The 27273-nt window shown below is 46.9% G+C and overlaps 1 protein-coding gene across 2 annotated transcripts; it reads right to left on the reverse strand.

Moving 5' to 3' along the window:
• Positions 1 to 1030: 1030 nt before the first annotated feature.
• LOC142924764 (exosome complex exonuclease RRP44-like) lies at positions 1031 to 27273 on the reverse strand. 2 transcript variants are annotated; one of them, XM_076067570.1, is made up of 4 exons: positions 26901 to 27273; positions 25961 to 26039; positions 17003 to 17073; positions 15793 to 16353 (listed from the first exon to the last, which is right to left on the reverse strand). In XM_076067570.1, exons 2-4 carry the CDS (start codon positions 25992 to 25994, stop codon positions 16129 to 16131), a joined length of 330 nt encoding a protein of 109 aa, XP_075923685.1. In that variant the 5' UTR covers positions 25995 to 26039; positions 26901 to 27273; the 3' UTR covers positions 15793 to 16128. The 2 variants fall into 2 exon arrangements, 1 of the variants encoding a protein (XP_075923685.1); XR_012941846.1 differs by lacking the exons at positions 15793 to 16353; positions 17003 to 17073 and adding an exon at positions 1031 to 1193 and having other exon boundaries at positions 25944 to 26039.

Below are 27273 nucleotides of genomic sequence, written 5' to 3' on the forward strand. Positions count from 1 at the left end.
ATATTTAATTGTGACCGTTTTATATTTGAAACGCATTTACATAATTTAATTCAGTTTCAGTTTATTTTGGTATAGCCCTGTGAGCCATCCGGCTCTAATGTATCCACCGGTGTAACTTCCTCTGTAATAGTCCACACTGCCAAATGACAACAAAAAACGGAGCTTCGTATCTCACTGCGTTCTTCCACCTTAAACCAAGTGTCTGTGTGTCTGATAGAAACCTAATCGTAGAGAGATGGTCAGGGGGCTTGGGTCCCAGTGCATTAAGCCAGTCCTGGGTTTAAATGCAGAATTCAGCCGTTCGGGAAATGCCAATGCCTCCCGGTTAAGTGAACACATGCCCTACCTCCTCGTCGAAGGTAACGTTGAGCTTGAGATCTTTGGAGTCAAAGAAAACCGTCCCCTCCAAGCCGTACTTGGGAATGAGCACCACCACGGCGTTTTTGCGCGCAAACAGCACGAAGCCCTCTTCGCTCACCACTCCCTTGCTCTTGAAGAACAACTGAGACCACAACAACAACAGCCGTTAATCACCGCTACGTGGCAAAGAGCAGACACACGCGCATCACTTACCAAGCCCATAATTATTTAACAAAATTTAAGGTATTTTTCCGCATCCCCCCGCTAATTTATTCCAGTTGTGCTATTGGCATCATGTCATGGGGATTATTTTGAGTTCAATCGTGAAGGTACAATGTCAATTGTATTGACTATAATCCTCCATCAACTGACAGAGCCAATCAAATAACGTTGTCACATCATGGGCAAATGTGCCAAGTGACTAGGTTTTTCAGCAAACACAGAAGAATGCTGAAAAGCAATGTCAAGTGTAGCTAATCAGTACAGCCACGGCACCACCACACGCAAGCGTGCGAATAGAAAACAATTGATTCTGACTACACGCACAATACGATGCCTGCTTTCGTGACCTTACAAATGGTTTTCAAGAGACGAATGGACGCATTATCAGGTGCCTAAGCACACGCCGTGCAAGCTCCACGTGGCCCACACTTCCGCCTCCCACCTGCGTGTGGAAAGCTACAGACGAGCGTTGGGCGTACTCCGCCATCTTGTGTCGGTAGTTGAGGTTGTTGCAGAGCTGCTGCTGCTTCTGCTTGTCGGTGAGCGCCGGGTACGTGGGGTCGGCGCCCACGCACACGGCCAGCAGCCGGTGCACAATCACATCCGAGTATCTGTAACGGTACAGGGAGACAACAACAACAATATTAACATTTGTTGTAGCCTCTATTTAATATGAAGATTAAATTTACAGTAGATACAGGCTGCGGTATGGCCACGAGATGCCAACGGAGCAGCGGTATTAATCAACCAAGCACCGCGATTCATTCTGGTGGATCTCAGCGGGTTTCACGATCCACCAGAAAGCTACGCAAACAATGACTCAGGTGGATTTAACGCTGTGATAGAATACTGTACTCTGGATATACCACGTTCTAGCACCATCTGCTGGTGGAAATTATCTTTGTTAATGTATGAATTTAATTCTTTGTTGAGGATTTTTTATTTGTCATCAGATGTAACGCAAATTGCTGCCTGCTCATATCTGTGTTCTTATTTAAGATCCACAACAAAATCGTTAGCGATCCATGGCAGAATTGCAATTCACTTTTGGCCGCCGCTGCAACACGGCAATGGATTCTTGATTCTGCACGTGGAACACTGTCACCCTCCTTCTAGGCGTTGGTGTTCTCCGGATCCTCTAGTTTTTCTCCAACACAAGCCAAACAACCATTTAAGGAATTGGCCAAACTTCCCGTTTATAGGACCTTTTAGAAAAATAAGTCAAAATCTGAATCTTTATCCTGGAGAAATTCGATTCGCGATAAAAGCCCTTTTTGACAGACGTCCAGTAGGTAAATGATAGGAGTGCTAAGAATAGAAAAGGTAAACAAATCACTAAAAGTAAATAATAGAAAAAATATATACAAGTTGTATGTTGAACTTCATTCGCACCGTACGTAGCCAATCGTGCTAATCGGAGGTGTGCCATAATGACAAGTTAACATTGCATAAGTACATCAATTAATAAATAAATTCCTAAACTTGGGAAAGGCAGCACAGTCCCAGACCACACCAAGACAACAACATAGTCCCCTCAATAATCGCGAAGGTCGATTTCACGCGTGTGCCTGACGCCAGAGCACGTCACCGTCGAATGGGCGACGTGAAGTGGGTGTAGATGGTGGTGGCGAGCCCGTAGTGGTGGGTGTCGGGCTCCATGCCGGAGCAGAAGTAGATGGCCTGCATCATGCAGCGCGTGGCCAGGATGCGCAGCAGAGTGTTGAGGTATGGTGGCGCTCCCGGCACCGCCGCCCGGTCCAGGGACTCGGCCAACGCCTTAGCCGAGTCCACCTGGATCTCGATGTTCTGCGCAAAAAAATCGGGCACACCGGCGTTTGTGAGGTGACTATCCCACACATGGCTTGTAGTTCAGTGCTGGGGAAGCAGCAAGGGTTGTGGTGTATTGGAAAGAAAACGTTATTCAGCGCACTTCCTGTGGGCATTCAGGTTTCCATAACCTGGCTTGCCAGGAGAAGGCAGTACAGCAAGTGGATTAATCTACATCTGGCACAGTGCCTGGCTGCCTTCCAGCGTTGTCTGTGGTTCGTCACACCTTTTGAGTTGTTCTGCCTCTAAGGGCGAGTGGAAACTATACGGCTACATCTCAAGATAAAGGTAAAAAGTGCAGCCCTGCAATTGCTTGCTCAGGCCAATAGTGACATCGTTTCAAGACACCTCTGCTTCACAGTAGGGGGTAGCACATTCCCACCCATTTTGAGCATAATGTTCATCACAATAAGTCGACCTGATATTTCAACATTTCAGTGCTGGAATTTATCTAAAATTAAATACAGTACTACATTTATCGTGATGGTTTTTTGTTGCTTATTTCTGTGGAGTAGCTGGGAAACGAGCCGAGTCCTTCAACTCCCTACACTTGATAACACAGTATGTTCAATGCGGCTGCTGGATTTTGAAGCCAGGGTCCCGGCTGTAATCTCTGGGTCATAGGGTGACCCAGGTGACCCTTGCAAATGAGACTCATGGTCTCTTGAGTTCTCACCCAGTTAAACCAAAAGACCTCAAACAAAAATTTGAGCCACCCGGCGACCTCTGAATTCCTTACGAGGAGGATGATATTGAAGTTAGGTTAACAGCAATCTAGAGACAGTAGAACCCCTCTTAAAGACGGTAATTGGTTCCACGAAACCGAGCATTAAAGGATTTGGTCATTAAGCGAGTATAGGAAATACGTGTTAAAAGTTAAATTCGGTCCGATAGCATCGAAAGTTTCCCTTGTTCACCCAAAAAACGTACTTTATAATATTTAAACAATGGATATTAATACATAAAGATACTAACATTATAAACACATCATATTAAAATAAACACTGTTAATAAATGCATTAATTCATTTTGATTTAAAGCTTTCGTGACTGCAGGGATTCATATTCTTGGTTCTTTCGGTAAATTCACGAAGAAGGGAAACAATAAAATAATAAAAATATAAAACAATAAAATTCTCACGACGTTTCGACTGCAACACAAGCAATCATCATCAGGTGTGAAAACCACAACAAGAAAATGTGAAAAAAGTGGCGGTTATTTTAACGTTAGAACCACGGAGAGAGATTTGATAAACCATTTCGGGTCTTGATTGATCGTGCTTAAGGTGGCTGTCAGAACGCATCCATTATTTTTTGTCTCCCCCCTCCTCTTTTCCGAACATAGATGGACTCGTCCATCTGAACAAACTGTCAAATCTCTCTCCGTGGTGCTAACGTTAAAAATAACCGCCACTTTTTTTCAAATTTTCTTGTTGTGGTTTTCACACCTGATGATGATTGCTTGTGTTGCAGTCAAAACGTCGTGAGAATTTTATCGTTTTATATTTTTATTATTTTATTGTTTCCCTTCTACGTGGCATTAATTCATATTTACTGTACCTACAACAGCCCGTCGTTAACAGGGAAATGGTCGGTTAAACCTACACATTGAGCTCTATGGAGGCCCGTTGTTAAGCGATTAGTTAACAAGGGTGGTCGTTAAAAGGGGTTCTAACTCTACCTTTGATTTTGCCGCCTTCACCAAGATGTCGTAGTTGGAAGGCGGAGGTGCCGGATGGCGTCGGAGCAGCGCACACTCGGGGAATTCGCCTACGATGCGCTCCGCCACGGAGATGTTGGCGAGCAACATGAACTCCTCCACCATCGAGTTGGTCTCCCTGTGTACACGCACCAGTTTCCGCCACCACAACACATCAACCACAAGGGTCAAGAATCTTTATCTTAGATTATTTTGCTGATAATAAATTTCCCACGCGATAAGCCACTTTGTTCAGCTATCATTTGTGGTCAGGGTTTTACTTGGTAAAATAAAAATAGTTTAGTTTTATTTGTATATTTGTTTAAGTTATTTGTTTACCTTTCCAATACTTTGCAATCCTAACGTGTGCTTGTATTGTTTGTTGTTGTAACGTTGTGACCTGCCCCAACTGGACATCTGTGAAAAAATAGCTTTATAGCTCATCGGATTCTTCCAGTAGAAATATATATTTTGATTCTGATAGAGAGATCTGCACAACAGTCGGATTGCAGTCATGGGAGGTGTCTTGTTGACGACACTCACTTGAGTTCCTTGGTCTGCAGGTCGATCGGGTCGTGGGTTTCGCTGTCCATGTGGAATCGGACCTCAGGGGATGCCAGAGTCAATGCCCTACGGGTGGAGAAGGGACATGAGCGATTATCATGTCCGGCCAAAACAACACAGAATCTTAATATAAGACACTTCACAAACTCAGATATTTGAGTTGAACATGCACAGCTCGTTAAGTCAATCCACTGCTGGATGAGGGCCGCCCCATGTCATGCGGGTCGTGGGGTGGTTTTACCGTACTTAACCGTGGTGGTCAGTACGCGTTGGCAAAGGTGGGGGAGCACAGACATGTGAGCATTAAGTAGAGTAAAACAATTTATGTCACTGCATTGTCCTCTATTGCCCACAATGTAGCCCCGCAGCAGCCTGTAACACTCCAATCTAGAAGGATGTTATTAACCAGGTAAAACCTTAACTTCTTTATTGTTGCCTTCATTTCCGCATCTCCAGCTTCTTCAGCCTCCCACTCCCAGCCCCGCTCACTTCCCCCCCCCCCGGCATTTTGCCGTGCTCGCCCCTTTAATCCCTCTAGCAGCACCCCACTTCCCCTACCCCACACCCCCCCCCCTCTCTATCTCTCCCCCCTTGCTCCCCCCCACTCTCTTACCTATATAGCCTCTTGTTACAACAGCCCTTTTTTGCCCACTTCAGCAATTGTTTCTGGCTGTGGTTGTCCCACCTGAAGAAGGACGCTTGTGTTGCGCCCGAAACGTCGTGATTTAATTTAGTTGTTATTTTATTTTATAGTTTTACCTACGTGACTTTACTGAAAAAAAAACAAAGAGTATGAATCCTGTAACACTTGTTTGTGCATGGTATTCACCCAAGCCTCATGCATCATGGGGTCAAAAAAAAGCTACAGGTGCAGCCTTGCAATTGCTTGCTCAAGCCACTGCTGGAAGAAGGGGGCTCCCATAAGAGGGGGCCCCTCTAGAGATACACCCTTTTACAGTCCCTTTCAATGTATTTTAGCCTACTCTTCTACGCTGGCCGGATGTCTTAGAAGACACGGGAGTAACCACACTTTACCGCGCCACAGGCGACCTGCCAATCGACTAAATGTGGTGCACCCATTAATACTGCTCAGCGCTCCAGAGGCGGTGGAGGGGATGAGGATCTTGACAATGAGTTACCCGTTTTGAATGCGCCTCTGCTTGAGGATCTTGGCCAGGGAGTTGAGGCCACGCAAGCTGCTGGTGACCGGGTCCTTCCGCCCGGCGTCGTCAATCATTAGCTGAGCCTCTGCGTATGTCAGAGACGCCTGCGGGGATACGATGAACACACCACGGGTGAACCATGGGGTCCTCGCAATTACACAATGCCCACGCCTGATCCAAGCCCAAGCCAGAACTCAACAGATGTCTACGTGGCTCCCGATGACCACTCAGGGTTACGCTCACCCAAAGACAGCAAAATTGATATTTTTTGAATTCTCAAAGCTGGAATTTAACCAAATTTAGTGCAATGTAATTTGGTGGTCTTTTGTGCAGTGAGTTTAACACGTAGGCTTTCGTGATCAATATCATCCATAATACAGGTTGTTTGGGTTAGATTGTGTAAATACATAAATGTGTCGTTAAACCCGCCACCACCCGACAGCCGACTAGTAAGGGTTGTCACATAAACAGAACGTGGCCAATTCGTCACTGGTACAACACACCCGTGTGCTGTACTCGTGACGAATTGGCATGTTCTGTTTACGTGACAACCTTTATTAGTTGGCTGTGTCGGGTGGGGGTGGGTTTAATGAGACATTTACATATTTACACGATCTAACCTAAAAAAAACCTGCGTTTTGTGCAGTGATTGTTGACCGGACAGAGACCATCAACTCACTACTTTCATGTCCTACCTCGCACCTCCGATTAGCACAGTTGGCTACGTACGGCGCAAAAGAAGTTCAACATACATACTACCACTTGTGAACCCGGTTCATCTCGCTCCACTTGTGAACCCAGAGGTGCAAGCTCAACGCTCTGACCTCTCAGCCATCCGGAAACCTCAACTGCACTAACATAGCAAGGCACCGATACAATACACGTGAAAGCAAACGAGAGTTTTACAAAAACTGAACGTCTGTGGGGGGGGGGGGGGGGAAATCACCTTGGAATTGATGATGCTGTTGGTAAAACGTGTGCTCACGATCTCAGCCTTTGGAGTCATCTCCCATATGCACGAGAACGCCAGCCTGCAAGCGCACAGCACATGCACCGTCGCCATTCACCGTCGAGTGGCGGAGTCGTCATCATTGGAGTGGTGCAGGGTGTTCACTCTGAAAAGCCTCGCAAAGTCTCAAGACTCTTTTTCAGGAGGGTCTTGCCAAGTTTTTGGTATTCGAGTCATTCTTTCAGCAGCGGGATGTTTGCCCAAATACCGGTTTGGGTTGTTACAAATTACTCAACTGGAATATATATGTAGCAACCATTGTTCGACTACAAAAGCTTTGCAGTACCCTACCGAATGTATGAGATTCAGTGAGGCTTTTCTTGGTTAAGGATCATAGCAGTAATAACACGTTTATGTTAGCGATGAAAGGAAACCTGATAACCTGGAGTCAACCCTACTAAATAGAGGGAGAACATACAAAATCTACATGGAAAGGCAACCAAGTCGGGCATCAATCCTAGGCCATTCTTGCTGTGAGACACGTGTTACCATTGTGCCATCCTGGTTTGGCTGCTTATGTATGTACACATGCTTGTGTGGATCTGTACAATGACACTTTAACAGTGCCACGCATCATGGGATTACATGTGCACCTGGCAACAACGCACGTTAGCTGCTGAGTATGGGTTGCAATGTGCGCACTCGCGAGTTAACAGTTGTTGGTGCATCTCACCGGTCGACGTTGGATCTCAAGGAACACAGGTTTGAGCTCAATAACTCTGGCACCATATCAATCCTCTGCAGGCGCACAAACACATAAACGCAACCACTTCTCTGTCAATAAACACAATCTGGCAAATACATATGCACCTACTCAACGAGTGTTTTGCAAGCAAACCCACACATGATTAAGTCACCTGTAGGTAACTGTTCAGCAAGGGGATGTTTTCGCGAATGCCAATTAAGATTGTATGGGTTTTATTTAGAGGAAATCTGATTAATCCAGAGGAAACCCATTCACTAACGGGGGAGAGAACAAACAAAACTGCAAGCAAAAAGGCACAAGAGTTGAGTAATCAAACCCAGCGTCTCCTTGCTGCAAGGCACGAGTGTTACCACTGCGCCGATAGCCTGCCGCTCATGATGTCACGGTACATCATATGATAAGAAATCCACAAAAATCACCTCGTTTAAAACATCATGAGAGATATTTAGCATTGTTGTTGCACATTTTTTAATTCTAATTCATTTTTAAGTTATCGTTATTCATACGGGAAGTACTGAAAAGCACAAAAAAATGTGGTGAAAATGTCAAATACAATTACAGTTGTGGGGAAACTGGTACCGCGATGATCGTTACATCATAATATTTTACATCATGTCGTAAAGTTAAGAATGAAAGGATGAAATCGGCGGGTCGTAAAACACTTGATATTGTGGCAAGAAGAAATCCACATCTCACCTTCTCACACAGGTAAACTGTGGTACCACGCAGAGATGCCTCCTCATCCAAGGCATTCCCCGGCTGGATAAAGTAGCTCACATCGGCGATGTATACCCCAACCTAGAACACACATTAATACACCGTCACCACCCTCACATGCATGGATGTGTAATGACAGGGTGATACCTGCCGGCCTGTAAGGGTAATTAAGGTTATAGCTGCATTACATAATGCCTTATTATGAAGGGGCGTATCTGGGGTAAAGGTCAACGGCGGACTCAGTCGAGAAGCTCCAGGAACCATCCCGAAGGGCCTAGAAGGTTCTAGAAAGGGGGCGTGGCCAGAGGTGGAGCTTGGCCACTCCAGGCAGATATAAAGAGCACCGAATCAGAACTTCGGGGCTGTTAGCGTGGGGTCTGGGTCCTGGTTGCGTCGCTACCGTCGTCATCTTTTCGTCTTCGACCACGTGGCTGGTTCTTCTGCAAGAGCAGCTCTGTCTCCGCCGCTACGCTCGTCAACCAGCCAGCATAGCTACGCAGGACGGAGATGGGCTGCGTGCTTGTACAGCCTAGGTGTAGCCGCGTTACGAAGTGTATCGCCCTGTGTGCTTTTAATAAAAAAGACGCCTTCTACTAGACGTCTGTCGGAAGTCGCTCACTCCACATGCATGCATAACCTCCACCATAGCCACTCCAACCAAAGCACAATAATGTCAAATGAAATGCACACCCATTACTACCTGGTGCATTCATTGTGAACCAGGCATTCGGCCAGTGACGTGGACACTTAGGCCAGTGGGGTCTTAGCCATTGCTTGGCTCAGGCTTGGCTCTCGCGCAACATGCATTGAGATTATTTCTATTATTTTGGCTGCTATAAATGTCCAAATGATGGGCCACTTTGTTGAGCTATTCATTTGTGGCCAGGTCACTAATCAAAAATAAATCAATACCTTAGTGGGCTTTGCCTGGTAGGATGGGGATGGTTTCGTTGTATTTGTTTGTGTTATTTGTTGATCTTTCTTGTACTTTGCACTACTATGATGTTTTTGTACTGTTTGTTGTTGTAACGTTCTTACCCGCCTCTACTGGACATGTGAAAAATAGCTTTATAGCTCATCGGATTCCTCCAGTATAAATATTCTGATTCTAATTCTCAATAAGCCACATCAAAGCAACGCTTAAAACCCGAGCTGCCTCTAAGCATGGTTCCAGCCCTGAGCCTCCGTGTCCCTTGTGCCTCCTTGTATATCTCTGCATGCTCCCAGCCACGCTCAGAATTTCTGTGAGCTGAGCCTGAGCCAAGGCACAGCTGAGCCACGCATACTTCTTTGGAAGCAACGGAGCAGATCAAGCCAGAACCGAGCCATGTTGAAGTCAGTCCTGAGCCGAGCAGAGACCAAGAATACAGGCACTAAGGCAACAATGTTTGGAAACTTAATAACAGGAATATTGTCCACCCCTTTGTCAATCCACTGCAGGATGAGGGCTTCTCCATGCCGTAATGGGTCGCGATTGTCATTTGACCTTGCTTTATTACGATGGTCAATGCAGGTGGTGAAGAGGAGAACTTGGGCAGTTTTTTTAGATATCACTCTGTACCGGTGTTAGCCATGACTGGAACTAAACCAGCTTGACAGGATGAATGTGCAGTGCACTTATCATTGTGCCACTAAACTCCCCTTGTCACCTCCGCTAGCATTGACAAAACCATGAAAGGAGTAGGCACGAATTACCGCAACCGTGACCACGATTACCACCACCAAATGAATACCTCGGTGTTCCCATTGTCGAGCGGTTTGCAGTGTAGGGCATCGTCGATGTCTGTGCAGCCTGGAGGATCCACACTGCAGATGGACAACGCACGGAGGTCCTCCCTGCCAGCCTGGTCCTTGTACGGGACACACACAGCACCAGGTTCAACAAAACGCTGACTTACAACAAACAAAACACAGGGTGAGCCATACATGGGTAAACCAACTTCATTCTAATGGCGTTCTATCTTCTCAATAGGCGACTGAATATTTTGAAAGTACAGTCCGTTCTCCTATAACTCTGCGTGTTTTCATATCGTGAATTAGATATAATGCGATGAATGCATTAGGGAACACATTTTTTTCATAACATGGATGCGAATTGGATAAAAGGCGATCGAGTGAACAGAACTGCGTTGTGCGAGGCAGAATAAGCGGTTGTACGGTTGCCTCGGTGTAGCATCACACAAGGCGGGATGCTTCTGGATGCTTCTAGATGCTACTCACGTACCCGAAGTCTTTGTTAAGCCTGCGTACGCATCTCACGTGTTATCGCGGATTGTGCTTTACCCTATATTATTTATTATGCGATTATTCCACAATTCGGTGTTCTTCAGGAACGCAAGTACAGCGTTATAGGAAAAAAGTCTGTAGTCCCCTTGCTCCATTCATTTCTGTACTGGACCATCTCCACGGCTACTGCAGAGTCCTCCACATCCTGGCTCACCACTTCGATCCGCATCTCTCGAAGCCTGCCTCTCGGGTCTCCGCCCTGGTGCTTCCATAAGTCCGTCGCCTTCCTTCCTCCGATGTGAATTTCCTCTCTTCTTACGATGATGTGTCCGAGCCATCAACTTTCTTTCAGGTCGACGGCTTTTCTATATACGGTCTGCGGTAAAGGTGTAGAGCCCCGTGGCTTCTCGTTCATGCCAGTGCAGCGGAAGGACCTCGACTGGAGGGACAGCTCCAAAGAGGCCCTCTAGAAGGTATTCTACGCAGGCTAAACATCTTGAAACTGTTGAGGTTTGACAGCACGATGATGATGATGGGGGGTGTTTTCGCATTTGTCTATTGTCGGGGGCCTATACGTCGGGGGCCACACGTCATGGGCCACACCAAAGGCCACCCAGGGGCCACCAGTGGCCCGTGGGCCTTGTAATAAAGAACATTGAAGTAAAGGATTCTCACATGCACGACCAAGCACACCAACACACCGCAGGCGTAAGAATTGAACTCAATCGATGAATTGACATATCGTCACACGTCTCATGCGTACCTCTGCTGTGATGCTGAACGTGGGAGGGGGCAGGCATGCAAGTACGGCCTGGCTGAAGGGCTGGTGTGGCACGTCGTGCTCCAGCAGCAGCACCTCTGTCTCCGTCTCCTTATCCCCACATTCGCCCAGAGAGCGCACAAAATGGCCCTGCACAAGCACACCGACGATTAGCACGGTTGTCTACGTATGGTACGGAAGAAGTTCAACATGCATATGCACATACGTGGCCAATCGTCACCGGTATCCCTTTTCCACTGGTACATTGGAACCCAGACAGCGCAGAGCTCTCGAGGTGTCTGTGGTCACCCACTGGCTTTTTGCCGTGTCGAACCAGAACCAAACCGTGATATGCTGGCCCCACAAGGCATCCAAATCTATCCGGAAGCCGAGCAGGGCCAGGGGCGGGGCTAGCGACACGTTAATTGTGTGACGGCAGTCGGTACAAAAAGGGGACCTGGCACCACAGCGTCATTTGCATGTGCCTAGAATTGTTCAAAGCATTGACCGTCCATGGCATGGATCTGCTTTTGCAGTGGATAAACAACCTGCAGCCTACAAAACCGTGCCAGCCATGGTGCCGCTCGGTTGTGCAATGGCAAATAGGTATGAAAAGCACAACCACAATGCCAACCTGGTACCTAACGTACATTATGTAGAATATTAACCGGCATCTGTTTAAACAAAGATACAACCCAAAGAATACATCTTAACAATATATTTAACTTTTCACCAATTTTGTTTCTCATTGTGTTAATGGTATCACACAAGACAAGCAATCTATACAAACCCTTCGTGGTCAAGGACGACCCACAGGAGCAGACATAACAGAGCTACTTCTAAGATCCAATGAAGTGAAATGCGGTCCAAATTGTAGGGGGGCAGTGCTTTTCCAACCACTCTGCCAATCAAAGTAATGTTCATCACATGGCAGTCAAAAGCAGTAGTTTTCTCAGAGATGGAAATTAAACAATCGAAGTGCACGACCAAATTTAATATCGTTTTTGGTGCAGTTATTGGTGACTGGGCTAAGACTATCAACTTACAACACCTTAATAACCTAGGTTGAATCACAGGTGAGTTTGCCATGCTTTCAAACAAAAAAATCACAGTGGTGCCAGCTCATCCACACTGACTTCCAATTCACCGTGTCACCGTTCGTGTTTTGGGTTCGACGGCTGTATTGCATATGCGTGGCCGCGCGTCAAGTGACAGAAGGATGAGCCCGACGATGCCGACCACGGGACGGACGGGTGAGGTGTCACGGCGTGCGGGGCGTCACGGTGCAGTCGTACGTTCGGGTAGCGGGAGTGTCGCAGCCAGCCATCGATGGCCACCACGATGCGGTGGGCCTGCAGGGACACTGCTTGTCTTGTCTCCACCCGCACTCGTGGCATGCGGCGGTCCGCGGGCGTGAACAGGTGGCAAGTGGCCTGCAACACGCACAAAGAGCCCCCAGTAAGGCATTCAACAAACTGTTTGGGCGAGTGCCGTCAGCACACACCTATTCAAGCTGGTACGGCAAACGACGGGGTGGGCCTTTGTCTCCACAGCGCTGATGTTTACATGCCACATCAGAGACTCATTTATGGCCGAGTCGACCTAGGGAAGGGCCCAAGACAGGTTCAGACATTTGCCGCTGTTTATTGGTTATGAGCGATAAATATAATCCAACTCGGGTCCCAGGATTCGTAGCGCAGCGCGCTAACCGCTACATCACCGCTCCCCACACGTACACACACACATGCAGATCAGCCCACCTCCTTGATTGGGCTGGGCATGAGCATGCCGCACAGCGGCCTCGAGTTCCGCTTGATGATGCCAACCACTTTGCCAGTGGGCCGACGCATCTTCCCACTTTCGGCTTTCAGCTGGAGACCAAAACAAAGGACAAACATCGTGTTGCGTAATCTAAACAAGAGCGACGACAGCAGCAGCAGCAGCTGGGATAGCACCGGGAGATGACACCGCAAACTCAAATGAGCACTCACCACAGTAGCTTCTCTCTGACACACTGAAATAATGAAATAACTATTTTTAAACCAACTCACTACATAACACAATCCAATTTGGCTTGAAGGGGAAGGAGCAATCCAAAACAATAGCACTTAACCTGCGGATGTGGTTTCATGCTGTGTCTCATCAATGTCAATAATGAGACTGACGCTTTGTTAAAATGACAAAAATCACAGTGAGGAGTCCTCCGTAAATATTGATAAGTTAAAACAGTTCTGGCAATTGATAGAATCAACCGGAACACGCCCATCAGATACCACACGTAAAAAAAAAATGAGTAGGCTTTGGCGACCAATATTATCTACAACAAAGGTTACCCTCCCATCTAATTCACAATTTGATGCTTAATCTCTCGATTCTTTATGATTTCACTGATTGACATTTTCTCTTACCTGCTTAGCACATCAGTCACCCTATATGTGTTTAATGTTTACGTAACGTTTTTATAAGTATAACTGTGCAATGATCAGTCTATAAATAATCTGCCCAAGCCAACTTGCACTACATGCGATTTAATATCTAACACTTGTTTATGTTTGTGCAATATTGTCGACTTTTCATAAACCACGGTTGTTTTCGTGCCAATTTAAATTAACTTGATTGCTGTACTTTATTATGATTTGCATTTTGTCACTGTGGTATGTATGCATGTAGAACTTATTTCGCACCGTACACAGTCAACCATGCTAATCGGAGGTGCGCGGAAAGGACAACAATCTAAATACAAAAAGCAGTTCTAAAGAAATTAGTTTTCAATATAGAGGCCACCCTGTGACCCAGGTCACTCTCGCAAATGATACGTGTCCTGATCTCTTGAGTTCTAATTAAGTTAATTAAAATAAACACTAAAAAGGAGCTCAGACCGTGGAAGCGACGCCGTGTTGAGCCTGGATATGCATAACAGGTGGTATAGGCTCTGCGCCAAAATGGCTGGCAGCAGAGCGCAGTACAGCAAAATGAACTGTTGTCCTGTTCTTCTATGCTGATCTATGCCCCCCCTTCACCAACCCGCACCGAAGTATGGTCAAATAACCCCTACGTACATACAAAAATAGTACGAAATGATTAGTACTCCTGACTTGATTTTGAAGTAATGTAATGTAAAGTAATTTAATAAACGCAAAATCAAGCTAACAGCATCTCTAATGCGGATTGTTGTCTGGTCACACGGTGTTCATTATGTTTAAGGTCTCTCTTGAAGTGGTTGAGTCTTTGTTGTTATTCTTTGTTTAAACTATATTAAAACTATTTAAAAACTATAAACTATTTTAACTTTACCAGGTAAGGACCCTGAGAGCTATATAGCTCTTTTTAAGTGACCTGGCCACAAATGATCGTTCAATGAAGTATCTTATCACATTTGAAATTGATAGCAGGCAAATACTCTAAGTGCATGTCAGATTGTAACTGTGGAGGGAAAAGCCGGAGGACCTGGAGAAAAATCCATGCGACCACGGTGAGAGAGACACGCACACTGCAGGTGTCTGGGTTTGATTTTGGTTCGGCAGTGTTGACGCTCCACTCACCACATCCTCCTCATTCTCTTCTGCAACGTCAACTGCGACGCCCTCATCGTGCAGGACCAGCGAGGAGGGGGCAACCCAGCGCTCCTCGGGGAACATCTCCACGCACACGATGTCGTCGTGCATCGCGCGGTTTAAATGCTGCAGCCCCTGGATCAACACCTGCACAAAGACAAAAAAGATCCCCCGTATAGCCTTAACAGACCGCTGGGCCAAGTGCTGTTAGAGAGCAGCATATACAGTAAAACCTTGGATTGCGAGTAACTTGGTCTGCGAGTGTTTTACAAGACGAGCAAAATTTTTAATAAATATTAATTTGATAAACGAGCGAGGGTCTTGCAATACGAGCAGCTTTGTACTGCCGAGCGTCACGTGATCACAACTGATATACGAGTGATTTGATATACGAGTGCTTTGGATTACAAACACGTTTCCAGAACGAATTATGCTCGCAATCCAAGGTTTTACTGTACAAGAGTTTTAATACCACGAATAAACAATTTAAAATGTAGGACTATTAGCCCATGAATCTTCTGAACCCAATGTTTTTCAGTAACATATGTTCAAGCAGGGCAATTTCTGGACTGGGTTTTTTTTCCAACAAAGGGCCAATGTACCTAATTGTTATTTAACGTTACATTTTGGAGGTGGAAATAGACCATTCATATTGTTAACAAAGTAGTCACAAACATCATTAGACCTCCTTTGCCAGTACCAAAATATAATAGGGTTTTTCCCCTTTTTTCTGGCAACAAAACTGAAACCTTTTAGAAGGAATCATGTGTGCATTAACCACAATACTTGTGGTCAAAATGCAAACAAAAACACACTGATAATATTTGCAATATATGCGTACGCCTTTTGGCGTCCTCTGGTCTCGCACCAATTGGGTCGAGGCTCAAAAGAAAGCCGTCCCTGGTGTGGACCAATCAGTCTCAAGGACAATGCATATATTATCATAGTGTGTTTTTTGTTTGCATTTTGACCACAAGTATTGTGGTTAATGCACACATGATTCCTTGTAAAAGGTTTCAGTTTTGTTGCCAGAAAAAAAGGGAAAAACCCTATTATTAAAGTAGTCACAATTAACGTATATACTGTGGTTGTGGTGGCGTAGCTATCGAGTGTGCAGGCAGTGTAACTGCACCAGGACCCACAGGCCGCGGGGGCAGGAGCCAGGCTACAACACCTACGTAGGGTGCAAAAGACGTTCAAAATACAAATATTTTAGCCCAGTAGCTCTTAACCTTTACTGCAGCCTTGCAGTAAAGGTTAAGAGATACTGCTCATGCCAAGAACGCTATTCCACTGCTTCATTATAAATTTGTTTTGAAAACTCACACAGATACGATCGAACAGCATTGTTCCTTCCAGACGCAGGCTTGTGAAACGTGTACCTCTTTATCACTGTCACCGTCCCCTCGCACACTCAGAGTCCCCTCCAGGTAATTCTCCCGACTCGCAAGGAAGGTTCCCTGGACAAACCGGCCGGAGCGCACACCTTGCTGCAGCTGGGACAGCGGGAGATGTTCGGGGAAGATTACCCGGGACTCCACCACATCCTGCACACGTACACAGCACACGCACGGCACATGCACGCGTCAACAACAATTTTGCAACCGCCATCACGTAACGAGACGAAGGATCCAGTCTGATTTATCTCAGAGCAGTACGGCCATCCGTGTTAGAGAACGTTCCACAAAAGCGGATATCATAGAGCTACCTCTAGAGTTTCATCCTTCTGTCTCTGCTTTTTGCTAAATATGCCACGTTATAAATCTAGGATTTATTTGATTGATTGACCATTGCTGGTGAGGATGAGACGTTCTAAAAGGGAGCTGTTTAACACGTATTCTTTCGCGACCAATATTATCCATAATAAAGGTTTTTTGGGTAAGAGCGCGTAAATGTGTGTAGTTAACCCGGTACAGCCAATTAGTAAGGTTTGCTACGTAAAACAAAACGTGTCAATTAGTTACTAATGCAGCACGCCAGTGTATTGGAGAGTAAACCCACAACACTTACAAATCGAGTATATCTTTTCCCTGGCGATTACAACCAGTGAAACGTCGTACTCAGCGCAAGGCAAGTGTCCCTTTCTTAAGTGAGGCAGCTGGATGCAACGCGGAAGTGAGGGGTCGGACAAGGGTACAGGCCCGCACCATAAATATGAAGGGGGGGCAGAGCTGATGCACGCATACGGAGTCTCACCTGCTCCGAGGCCAGTGCCGGACGGTCAATCAACTCAGGGTTGTCCAGCAAGCTGCGCACGTAATCCTCCACTGGGGGTACACAGACACGCGCAGATAAACGCAGAAATTATAATTGGCGACACGATTTACCGGACGATTTAGAGTGCCACCCAAAATGTAAATGTGTTACTTTTCAAGTCATGCCTGCTGGATTTATTAATGTTCCTGTTTAACTGAAGCACTGTTTAACAAGAGGCACTACAGACTTGATTCAAAGCTTTCGTGACTGCAGGAATTACTCTTTGTTTTTTTTTCGGTAAAGTCACGTATAAATAAGAAATAATAAAATAACATAATAGCGTACGACGTTTCGGTTGCAACACAAGCAGCCATGATCAGGTACAGAAGAGCTAAATTTACGAGAGAGAGGAAACACATAACCCCAGATGTATATACATACACACAAGTAGGGGGGAACTAACACAGATACAACAGGGGACACAGAGAGAGAAGCATACCAAACAAACAGGGTTTAGCGCCCGAAACGTCGTGATTTGTTTTATTTTATACCTATGTTACTTTACCGAAAGAACCAAAGAGTATGTTTAACTGTGTCTCTGTGACTGTGCGTGTTTAACTGTGTCTTTGTATGTGACTGTGTCTGTGGTGCACGTCTTTGTTGCCCTTAATATGTCTGTCTGGGTGGCGAGTGGTCGCTCAGTGGTTAGTTCACTGCGCTACGAACCCAACGGCCAGAGTTCGATTCCCGCTCACGGCCAACACCAGTGACAATTATCTGAACCGGTCTTGGGCCTCCCCAGGTGGACTCAGTCTCAAATGAGTACCTGGTGCGGTGTGTAAACATCTACACTGGGGAGACAAAGGCGGCCGAGCGTGGTGCTGGGCACCCACCCCATCGTGTACCGTGGCCGACCTTCACAGAAGTTGCCCCAAGTTTGTTGAAGGCCACACAGGGAATTTTTTTCTTTTTTTTAGTGCATCCACCGCGACCTGGCTGCAAGGAATTTGCTGGTAACGCATGGACACATCGCCAAGATTTGCGACTTTGGGCTGGCACGGAACGTCCAGACTGACCCCAACTACGTGGTGAAGGGCAATGTGAGTCCGTAACCTTACTTAGCATCATCAGCATCATTATCAGTATCGCCAATGTCATCACCATCATCGGGATAGATGGCCCATCACTTTAATTGTACTCAATGTTTTTCTTTTATTTTGCACAGCCCCTAAGAAAAAAGAGTGAGGGGTGCTGCCACACACGGTGGTACAATGGCTCCCCCACCCTGGACTTGCAATCCAGAGGTCGGTAATTGGATTCAATCTCTCTGCTCTGCCGACAGTTCAAAATATGGGGCAATTTCACAAATCGCCATCCTCCACCCCCCCCTCCCCCCCCCCCACCATGTGGTACACGGGGTAACTCTGGCCCAGAATAACCTGTGGTGGTGACCACCAGGCTAACTACACTAATTACAACATGACTAGCTACGACAGACCGGGACCACAGCTCGGGTCCAGGTCCACGTGTTGGAGACTCGGTAGAACGTAGACGTAGACAAAGGTTCTTCAGGATGAACAACAACGCCAGTCCCTCTGGGGGCCCAGCTTATATTCTCTGTGGCGTGGCTGGCTCCGCCCTTGGCCACGACCACCTTCTAGAATCCTCGAGCAGCAGGATCTGGACCCTGACCACGTGACCACCCCTAGCCCCCACTTGGGGCCCATTTGTAGACTTAACCGGTCACGTGTCCTCTCGGGTCAACCAGAGTGCCATGGCCTTTAGTAACCCCTTTCCTACGGCCGGCATTCCCACACCCTATCCTGTCGGGCTGGCACTGCACGCCAAGCGTGATGCCATCCAGCGGGATCAATCAGCGCTGACCGAGCCCCTCTAGCGCCGGTACTACACCCACACCATAGTGGTATCCGCGATGTCAATACACCGCACACCGTGCCTCTCTAGGCCCGGCACTACACATTTAACTCTTCAGGGTAGTGGAGGGCTAATTTCGCCAGATGAATGTGGCCTCACGCAAAAAACGTATGACGAATCGCGAAGCATCGCCCTGAACTGAATTTACTGAACGTATTGTTGTTGTGCTTGTGGCCATGCGGTCATGTCCGTTAGGTGCCTCTGCCTGTAAAGTGGATGTCTCCAGAAAGCATGTTCCATGGGCTCTACAAGGTGCAGAGCGACGTGTGGTCATACGGCGTGCTGTGAGAAATCTTACATTTTGCTGAGACAAACTTTCACTTGCCACAAACATTCGGGGCCCTGAGTACAGAACATACTCACAGCAGACAACAATTATAGTCTTAGATTACACTATTATTTTTAATTGCATAAAGTTGTTGTGTGCTTGGGCTCCAGATGCCGAAATTACCTTTTAATAAACGGCTACCAGTCTCATCAGATCTCAGAAGCTAAGCTTGCAGCGCCCAGCCCTGATGGCAACCCGGGGATACAAATTAATGTGGAGAAACAAATGTTCGCTTGTGACGACCAAGACTACGCCTGTCCTCCCAAGGACAGGCCTCACTGATTCCGAAGACTTTTTTTTTCAGGAGGGTCCTGCCGAGTTTTTTGCAGTAGGGAGGCGATGTTGTCCTGTGCAGTGCCGGAGAGTAAGCGCATGTAGCCGGTCCACCCTGTCCTCTCTCCTCCCGTCGGGACAGGACAGTCGCAATAGCGATCAGAAACACCCTCCACATCACAACACAATTCAATTTCTCAATCCGGAGGTCAGCCCAAATCTGTATTGTGGGCGATCCCTTGTACTCAACTGTGTACGTGGGGCTCTGGGTCTAATCCCCTGATCACCATTGCATTCACTTAAATAAACAATTATCCTGGCTACCCATAGAAAATAAGAGTGCACAATTATACGTGTGATTCATCACAGGCGAGCTCACACCGGCTACACTTACAGCTTAGGGCCTCGCATTAAGAGGCGGGGGGCTCTAAATACGAAAGAAGAATTGGACACGAGGTTTCGAGTTTTAATATAATTGTTTAAAAAATAAAGATCGGTAAGAAAAAAGACTCTCCAAAGCAGTTTTTTTCATTCTGCTGACAAAAATATACAGGCATTCATAGAAGAGGCCTCTTAAGCTTAACAATGGCATAGGGCCCCAGCAATGCCATCATCTGGCTCTGCTGCCGAGTGTCATCCCAATGAAGTAATTTGCAGGTAACTTTAGCATTGGGATGCTTGGCCAATACCCAGTTACATTGTGATTGTGTGTTTTCAAGCTATGTCAGCAAACTGGATAACCCATACAGAACAAAGGGGAGAATGTAGAAAACTCCGCAAAGTGCCAGTCGGATAATTAACCAAGGCCCTTCTTGTTGCGAGGGTCAAAGATCACCGCTGCACCACCCTGACACCTGAAACGATAATAGTTCGCTTATAATTTTTTTTATTTTAGTGTGCAGATTTACACGCGATAATCACATCTCATCTCAAGCATTTGAAAAGGGCACCCTCAGTGGCAACTGTTCTCTGTATGACACACGGTTATTCAGCACCTAACCTGCAAGCAGGTCAAGTGCTGTTTGCTGCGAGCAATCCCAATTGAGTGATTCGCAGTGAAGTTTTTTTTTACATGCCAATTTTCGCGTGTGATGCTGACACACGATGGCCATACATTATTTTAAATTATGTTTTGGGATCGTTTTTACTTTTTTACGTTGAATTGTATTGAGTAAATCACGAGCCTGTTACAGTGCGCCACGGGACTGCACGTCATTCGAGTGGTGCATTCACAATGCAACCGGACCATTTATTAGGGGGGGCTGACGCGAAGGGGGGAGTGAGGCCCGCGCCACCCCATGAACTGGGGGGGGGGGGGGAGAGGGGGGCATTGTGACAGGCGTAGAGTTTTAGTTGTAATCTGCTCCACGTTTGTCTTGATAAAGGAGACCTGTGCAACCTGCTCGGTGTGTGACGTGCGTGCTCCTCGGTGTGACGTGTGTGCCGCTCGGTGTGTGATGTGTGTGGGTGTAGGAAAGGCCCCTTACCCTGGTGCATGGCAGTCGATGACAAGTTCTACCGCTTGATCTGCGATGACTACTGCATGCAGCCACCACCCGGCTGTCCACCGCAAGTGTAAGCCGCCCCCCATACCTCCCACACCAGGTTTTATCCACTGCTGGACTGATGCGTTTCTATTGTCGATGCAGGTGGCTGACGGAGGAGAGTGCGAAGTGTTTGTTCTGGGAGATTCTTTGGTTTTAATTGTAGTGATTCAATTAATTGATTGAACAATTGCTTAAGGGTGAATTATGTGATATGTGTTATTGGCAGTGAGTTGTGCCGGCTGGTTCAGTGTCGTTGACACGGCCATTATGAACCCTCTTAGTCTGGAATGTCCTACTTCCAGCTGTACGTGCTGTTGCGACCCACAGACTCCTCACATAGAGACCCACAGACTGCTTCTCTCTCTACGAGATAAACATGACCAGTGTTTCTGCGCTACGTATGGAGATGCGGTGGCATTTAGACGCCGCTGTGTGAATCCATACTGTAGGAATTTTATGCCTTCATGACCCTCTCCCTACTCACCCCCCCTCACCCCCCTCGCCACCTGACCCCCTTCATCCCCCTCCGTGACGTCATTAACATCATCGGCACTCATTCAACCATTCTGAGAACGAACGCGCACTGGAAGAGGTGAAAGCGCAGTCCGAGCTTGTGCACGATTCGCCTTCCTCGCACCCTCACCGCACCCTCCCCTCGCCCCACAGCCGCAAGGTGATGCACCACTGCTGGAGCCACACGCCGTTAGAGCGCCCCACGTTTGAGGCGATCCTCGCAGAGCTGAGACCGGACTCCAACGATGACAAGATCGACAAAGGCAAAGAGGTCGGCTGGGAGCCGTCGTCCGTTCCGTCCGAGTACAGCTCCCTCACTTGCTAGGATCGCCCTCGTTACCCTGTCCACTCTAGGGGTGAATAGTTTATTTTATTATTTCAAAGATTACCGTGCTACATTTGTTTATTCAGGGAAGTCTCACTTTTTTGCAGGAGGGTCCTGTCCAGCTTTCACAGAAGGGGGCGATGTTGCCACGGTGTGTAATCCCTGTTTAAGTAATTTGCAAGTAAAATCTCACTGTTAGAATTGGTTGTTCTTTTTTGAAAGCTGAGAACCCTGAGAAAACGCGTGCACAACAGGGGAAGAACATGCAAAGTCCACAAACTCACTTACACGCCAAGACTAAGATCCCCCCATGTAACACACTGTTGGGGTAAGTGCCGTTATGAGCAATTATGCAGGCCAGCACAGCATATGGGGTTTGTCTCTGCCAGTGCTGATGTTTTCACAATGCACCAAGTACTCATTTGAGGCCGAGGGTAGGTCCAGGAATGGTTCAGATAATTGCCACTGGTGTTGGCCGTGAGCAGGAATAATGCCAGGATTTATGGCTCCATAGTACAGCTCGCTAACCCGCTGCACTAACGCTCCCCGTAAACATCAATAACATAAACAAACAACAGCTCGTACAAATACAAGAACAAATACAAGAACCCCCCCCCCCCACCCATAAGGTACATCGTGTTGTTTTGATTTCACGACTCGGCGCGACTCGCGAATACTCAAAGCGAGATGCTCGTGGTTAGTAAACAGGTGTCCAGTAGTCAATCCGTGTTCACTAAAATCTAGCGGTTGACAATGGATTCCTGTACATGTATGCCTCTACTTACGAAAGGGATGCGTTCTTCGAAAAACGCAGGCAAAACAAAATATCGTAAATCGGAATGGCTTTTCCCATTAATTGAATACGAAAAACTTGCGATGTGTTTCAGTCATTTCTACTATAAACCCAAAATAAACACCAATATTTCACAATGCAAAAAATAATAAAGAACAAATATTACAACGGTTGAATAATAATCAATTTAAAACAAAAATAATTAACATCTTCAAGGAACTCACCAAAAGATCTGCATGTTGGAATGACTGGAGAGGTGACGAGGCGTTACTTTTGCACTATGGGGATACCGTGACACTGTCGTGGATGGATGACAGCTTCTTGCTTGATGATCTCATGGCGCGTGCCATGTGATATATTGTTTCCGCTGAAATCCTATTTCGTAAGTCGAAAAGTATCCTTAATTTGTCAATTTCGTTTTCCCTAAATTTCGTGAATGGAACATTCATAAATCAAAACACAAAGATTTCCTGTACAACCAATATAGACTGTTGGGCCAAGTGCTGTCGTCAAGCACCTAATACAGAAAATAAAAAACACGTGCATTCATGCACAACCACGTACAAATACACGTGACCATTATAAGCACATGCTTTCAACAGAAATTACAAATGTTATATATTGTGCTTTAATGATTACATTTTATATTAGTGTCTTAATATTACACAGTAAATATCTTCAAGGACCACTCTTACAGTCCCATCATCACCACCATCATCACCAAATGTATCATTATCATCATCCTAACCATCTGTATAATCAATCACCATCTGTACCATCACCACCAAAGTAAAGACTCCCCGTATAGCCCGAATAGACTGTTGGGGCAAGTGCTGTTAGCGAATACCTGTGAAGGCCAGCATGGCACACGAGGGGTGGGTGGCCAACACCACGCCCGGCCGCCTTTGTCTCCCCAGTAGTGATGTTTACACCACACCAGGTACTCATTTGAGGCTGAATCGACCTAGGGGAGGCCCATGACCGGTTCAGAGAGTCGTTACCTGCGTTGGGCATGAGCGAGAATTTAACTCGGGTCGCCGGGTTCGTAGCGCAGCGTGCCAAACGCTACACTACCGCTACCCACCACCTGTATCACCATCATCTTCCAGAGTCAATACATTTCATGTCAATAGCTGGAAATGCTTGTATTTGTAATAACAAAAAATGCATAAGTAGTTGTCATTCACTCACCCACACTCAAACGGTCAGAAAGGACTGAAAGATGAAATATCTTCAGAACCCTACATCCTGAAACTAAATTAATTATTTCAATTTTACCAAGTAAGGCCCACTGAGCTATATCGCACACTCAGGAGTCCTGATTCCACTTCTGGGAGTCTCAAGTCCAACGCCATGGAATTGTATATGTTTAAACATGTGCGTGCATGTGTGTTTGTGTGCACGTATGTGTGCATGCGTGTATGCACGTGCGTGCGTATGCACGTGCGTGTGTAAAATAACTTTAGCCATGACATTTGGGATATGTTAGGTTTAGGGTTAAGAGCTTTGCGCACGTAAACAGGTGGGTGTGTTAACTCACCAGTGTGTAGCTCACCTCACCGGTGAGCTGGTGTGTACGCTATCTAATCTGTAAGCTTACGACTGTGTGTGTGCACACTAGTGTGTAAGCTCACTGATGTGTAAACCTGCTGGTGTGTGGCCTCACTAATGTGCAGCACATTTTGTGGAAGCTCACTAGTGTGCTTGCACACGAGTGTGCCGGTGAGTGTGAGTGTGTGTGAGTGTGCGGTGACTGTGTGTAAATTTGTGTGAGTGTGTGTGAGTGAGTGTGAGTGAGTGAATGAGTGCGGTGTGAGTGTGTGTGAGTGTGTGTGAATGCGGTGTGAGTGCGGTGTGTGTGAGAGTGCAGTCAGAGTGTTGGTAAGTGAGTGTGCGGTGAGTGTGTGTGAATGTGCAGTCAGTGTGCCGGTAAGTGCGTGGTGAGAGTGCAGTGAGGGTCCAGTGAGTGTGTGATTGTGCAGCAAGTGTGCCGGTAAGTGAGCGCGTGGTGAGAGCGGTGTGTGTGAATGTGCAGTCAGTGTGCCGGTAAGTGAGTGCGTGGTGAGTGTGCGGTGTGTGAGTGTGCAGTGAGTGCCGGTGTGCGAGTGTGCCGGTAAGTGAGTGTGCGGTGAATGTGGTGTGTGTGAGTGTGCCGGCGAGTGTGTGGTGAGTGTGTGGCTTGACGTGTCTCCGTATCAGTCTTACTCAGCCACCCCCTTACTTGCCCACGCGTAGATCCGTCCTGCCCACCAGACAGCTACATGCGATTCAAATGTCCACGTACACATGACATCACATTGCGATGCGCATGTGTGACATACATGTGCCCCGTGTTGCACGCACTACGCACGTCCCATGACCAAAGGGCATGCCTTACAAGTGATGACCACGCGATGCAGGTGCTTGCCTTGTAGATGTCACGTACCCGTGACGCACGTGGCCCGTGCGCGTGACGCGCGTGCTCCGCGCTGCCGTGTGCTTTGACCAGGGCCGTCCATAGGGGGTGCGTGGGGCCCCCGCCGATGCCTTCAAACTAAACCGGAAGCATTACATGTGACACTGATGTCTACACGTGGGGCCTCCCCCGAAGCGCGGGGCCCGGGATGGTCGGTCCAATTTGCCGGACACTCGGGGACGACTCTTGATTTGGCATACGCGACGCGCACGTTGTGTGCGCTGTGCGTGGGGTGACTGGCCCGATGTGCGTGCCAGGCAGGGCAAGGGGGACTGCCATTGATTGTGTCGAGACCTTTTGTATGGGTGACGAGATGAACGCCCAAATTCAACACAGGCCGCCACACAAGGGCTGCACATTTCAATGTTGAGCAGGTCCCTGTGTGTCCGTGCATGTGGGTCCCTGTGTGTTGTTTCTGTGTGCGTTATGTGAGGGTAGCAGTGGCGCAGTGGATAGTACGCTACGCTCCGAACCCCGCAAACATCCGAGTTGGAGTCCCGCTCATGGCCAACACCAATTACAATTATTTATCTGAACTGGTCCTGGGTCGACTCAACCTCAAATGAATACCTGGAGCGGTGTGTGTATACATCACCGCTTGGGAGACAAAGGCGGCCGGGTGTGGTGTTGGCCACCTACCCCCTGGTATACCATGCCGACCTTCATTGGTGCTTGCGAACAGCACTTGCCACAACAGTCTGTTAAGGCTATATGGGGGATCTTCGTCTCTGTAGTGGGAAACTCGTAGGTGTGTGCATGTGTGGAGGGAAACCTGTACTGCTGTCGTACGTTGTGACCGGGCGAGGCCAATTTCCGTCCTCATGGTCGGCCACGGCGTCCTGGTCTTCGTACTGCTGCTTGTTTTTGGCTGTAATGACACCCAACATGGACAACCCCATCACCTGCGTTCAAACAAGTGTTACACAGTACGTACACACGTGCAATAAAGCAACCACAAAGCACATACACTTTTAAATATAAAAGCACTGGGGGTCTAGTACTGTAGTCACCAATCCGTGTGTATTATTTATTTATTTGTTGGTCATTCTGATGGCAGCACAAACAGAAGCTGCATCCATAACTTCTCAATCCGCACAGTCCCATGCCAAGGTCCATTCATGGAATTAATACAAATATTGACTTATTAGAGGGTGTTTTTGTTTGTTTGGGTTAGATCGCGTAACAATACATGCCAATTAGTGACTATTTCAGCACATCGGTGTGTTGGAGAGTAAACCCACAACATTTACAATTCAAGTACCGTGACGTTTCGCCTGTAACTACAACAACAACCCGCCTCGTCAGGTGACAGCCAGATTTGTGGTGAAATCCTTCCCCTGTTTCGGTCTTTAATAGACGTAGACGGGGGATAAATGTGACGTCGTCGCTTGTAAGCAGATCCGATACGAAGACCGGGGGGGGGGGGTAATGTATTGATGTAAATTACAATGGATATCTGTTATTGACTGGGTTATTCGCAGTTAATCAACATACATAATTGTTACTCCTACTATTATGGATTGACTCAAGCAGCTAGCGAAGGATGCTAGGTTTAGTAATATATGTTATATGTCGCTATTGTTAACTTTCAATCACATTTCTTATGATCACTGTTGCATTGTTTTTATAGCATTATTTTAGTAACTTCTAGAAAGGTTTAGTTTAGCCTGATTTTTACATAGTGGACACTGTGTGTGTGTGTGTGCTGCGAGCTGAGTGGTGGAGGTACCTGGCAACAGTTGAACCGAGCCCGCTCGGCCTCTTCATCCGTGGCGACAGGGTACAATTGTTACTATATTCTTGGTTCTTTCAGGTAAAGTCACGTAGATAGAAAATAACAATAAAATAAAAATAAATTAAAATAAAAGCAAAAAACTCACGACGTTTCGATCGCAACACGTGATGAAGACTGCTTGTGTTGCCACCGAAACCTCGTGGGTTTTTTGCCTTCACTTAAAATGTTATTTTCTATCTACGTGACTTTACCGAAAGAACGAAAAATATGAATTCCTGCAAGTTACGAAAGTTTAAAGTAAAAATTTGACAGTCGTGTAACTAATCAGGCCTGGAGGATACAGTGGACCACGTGGTTTCCGGGGTTC

This window comes from Petromyzon marinus, chromosome 16 (assembly GCF_048934315.1).
Source record: "Petromyzon marinus isolate PM22_M1 ecotype Great Lakes invasive population chromosome 16, UKy_Petmar_22M1.pri1.0, whole genome shotgun sequence".
Lineage (NCBI taxonomy): Eukaryota > Metazoa > Chordata > Hyperoartia > Petromyzontiformes > Petromyzontidae > Petromyzon > Petromyzon marinus.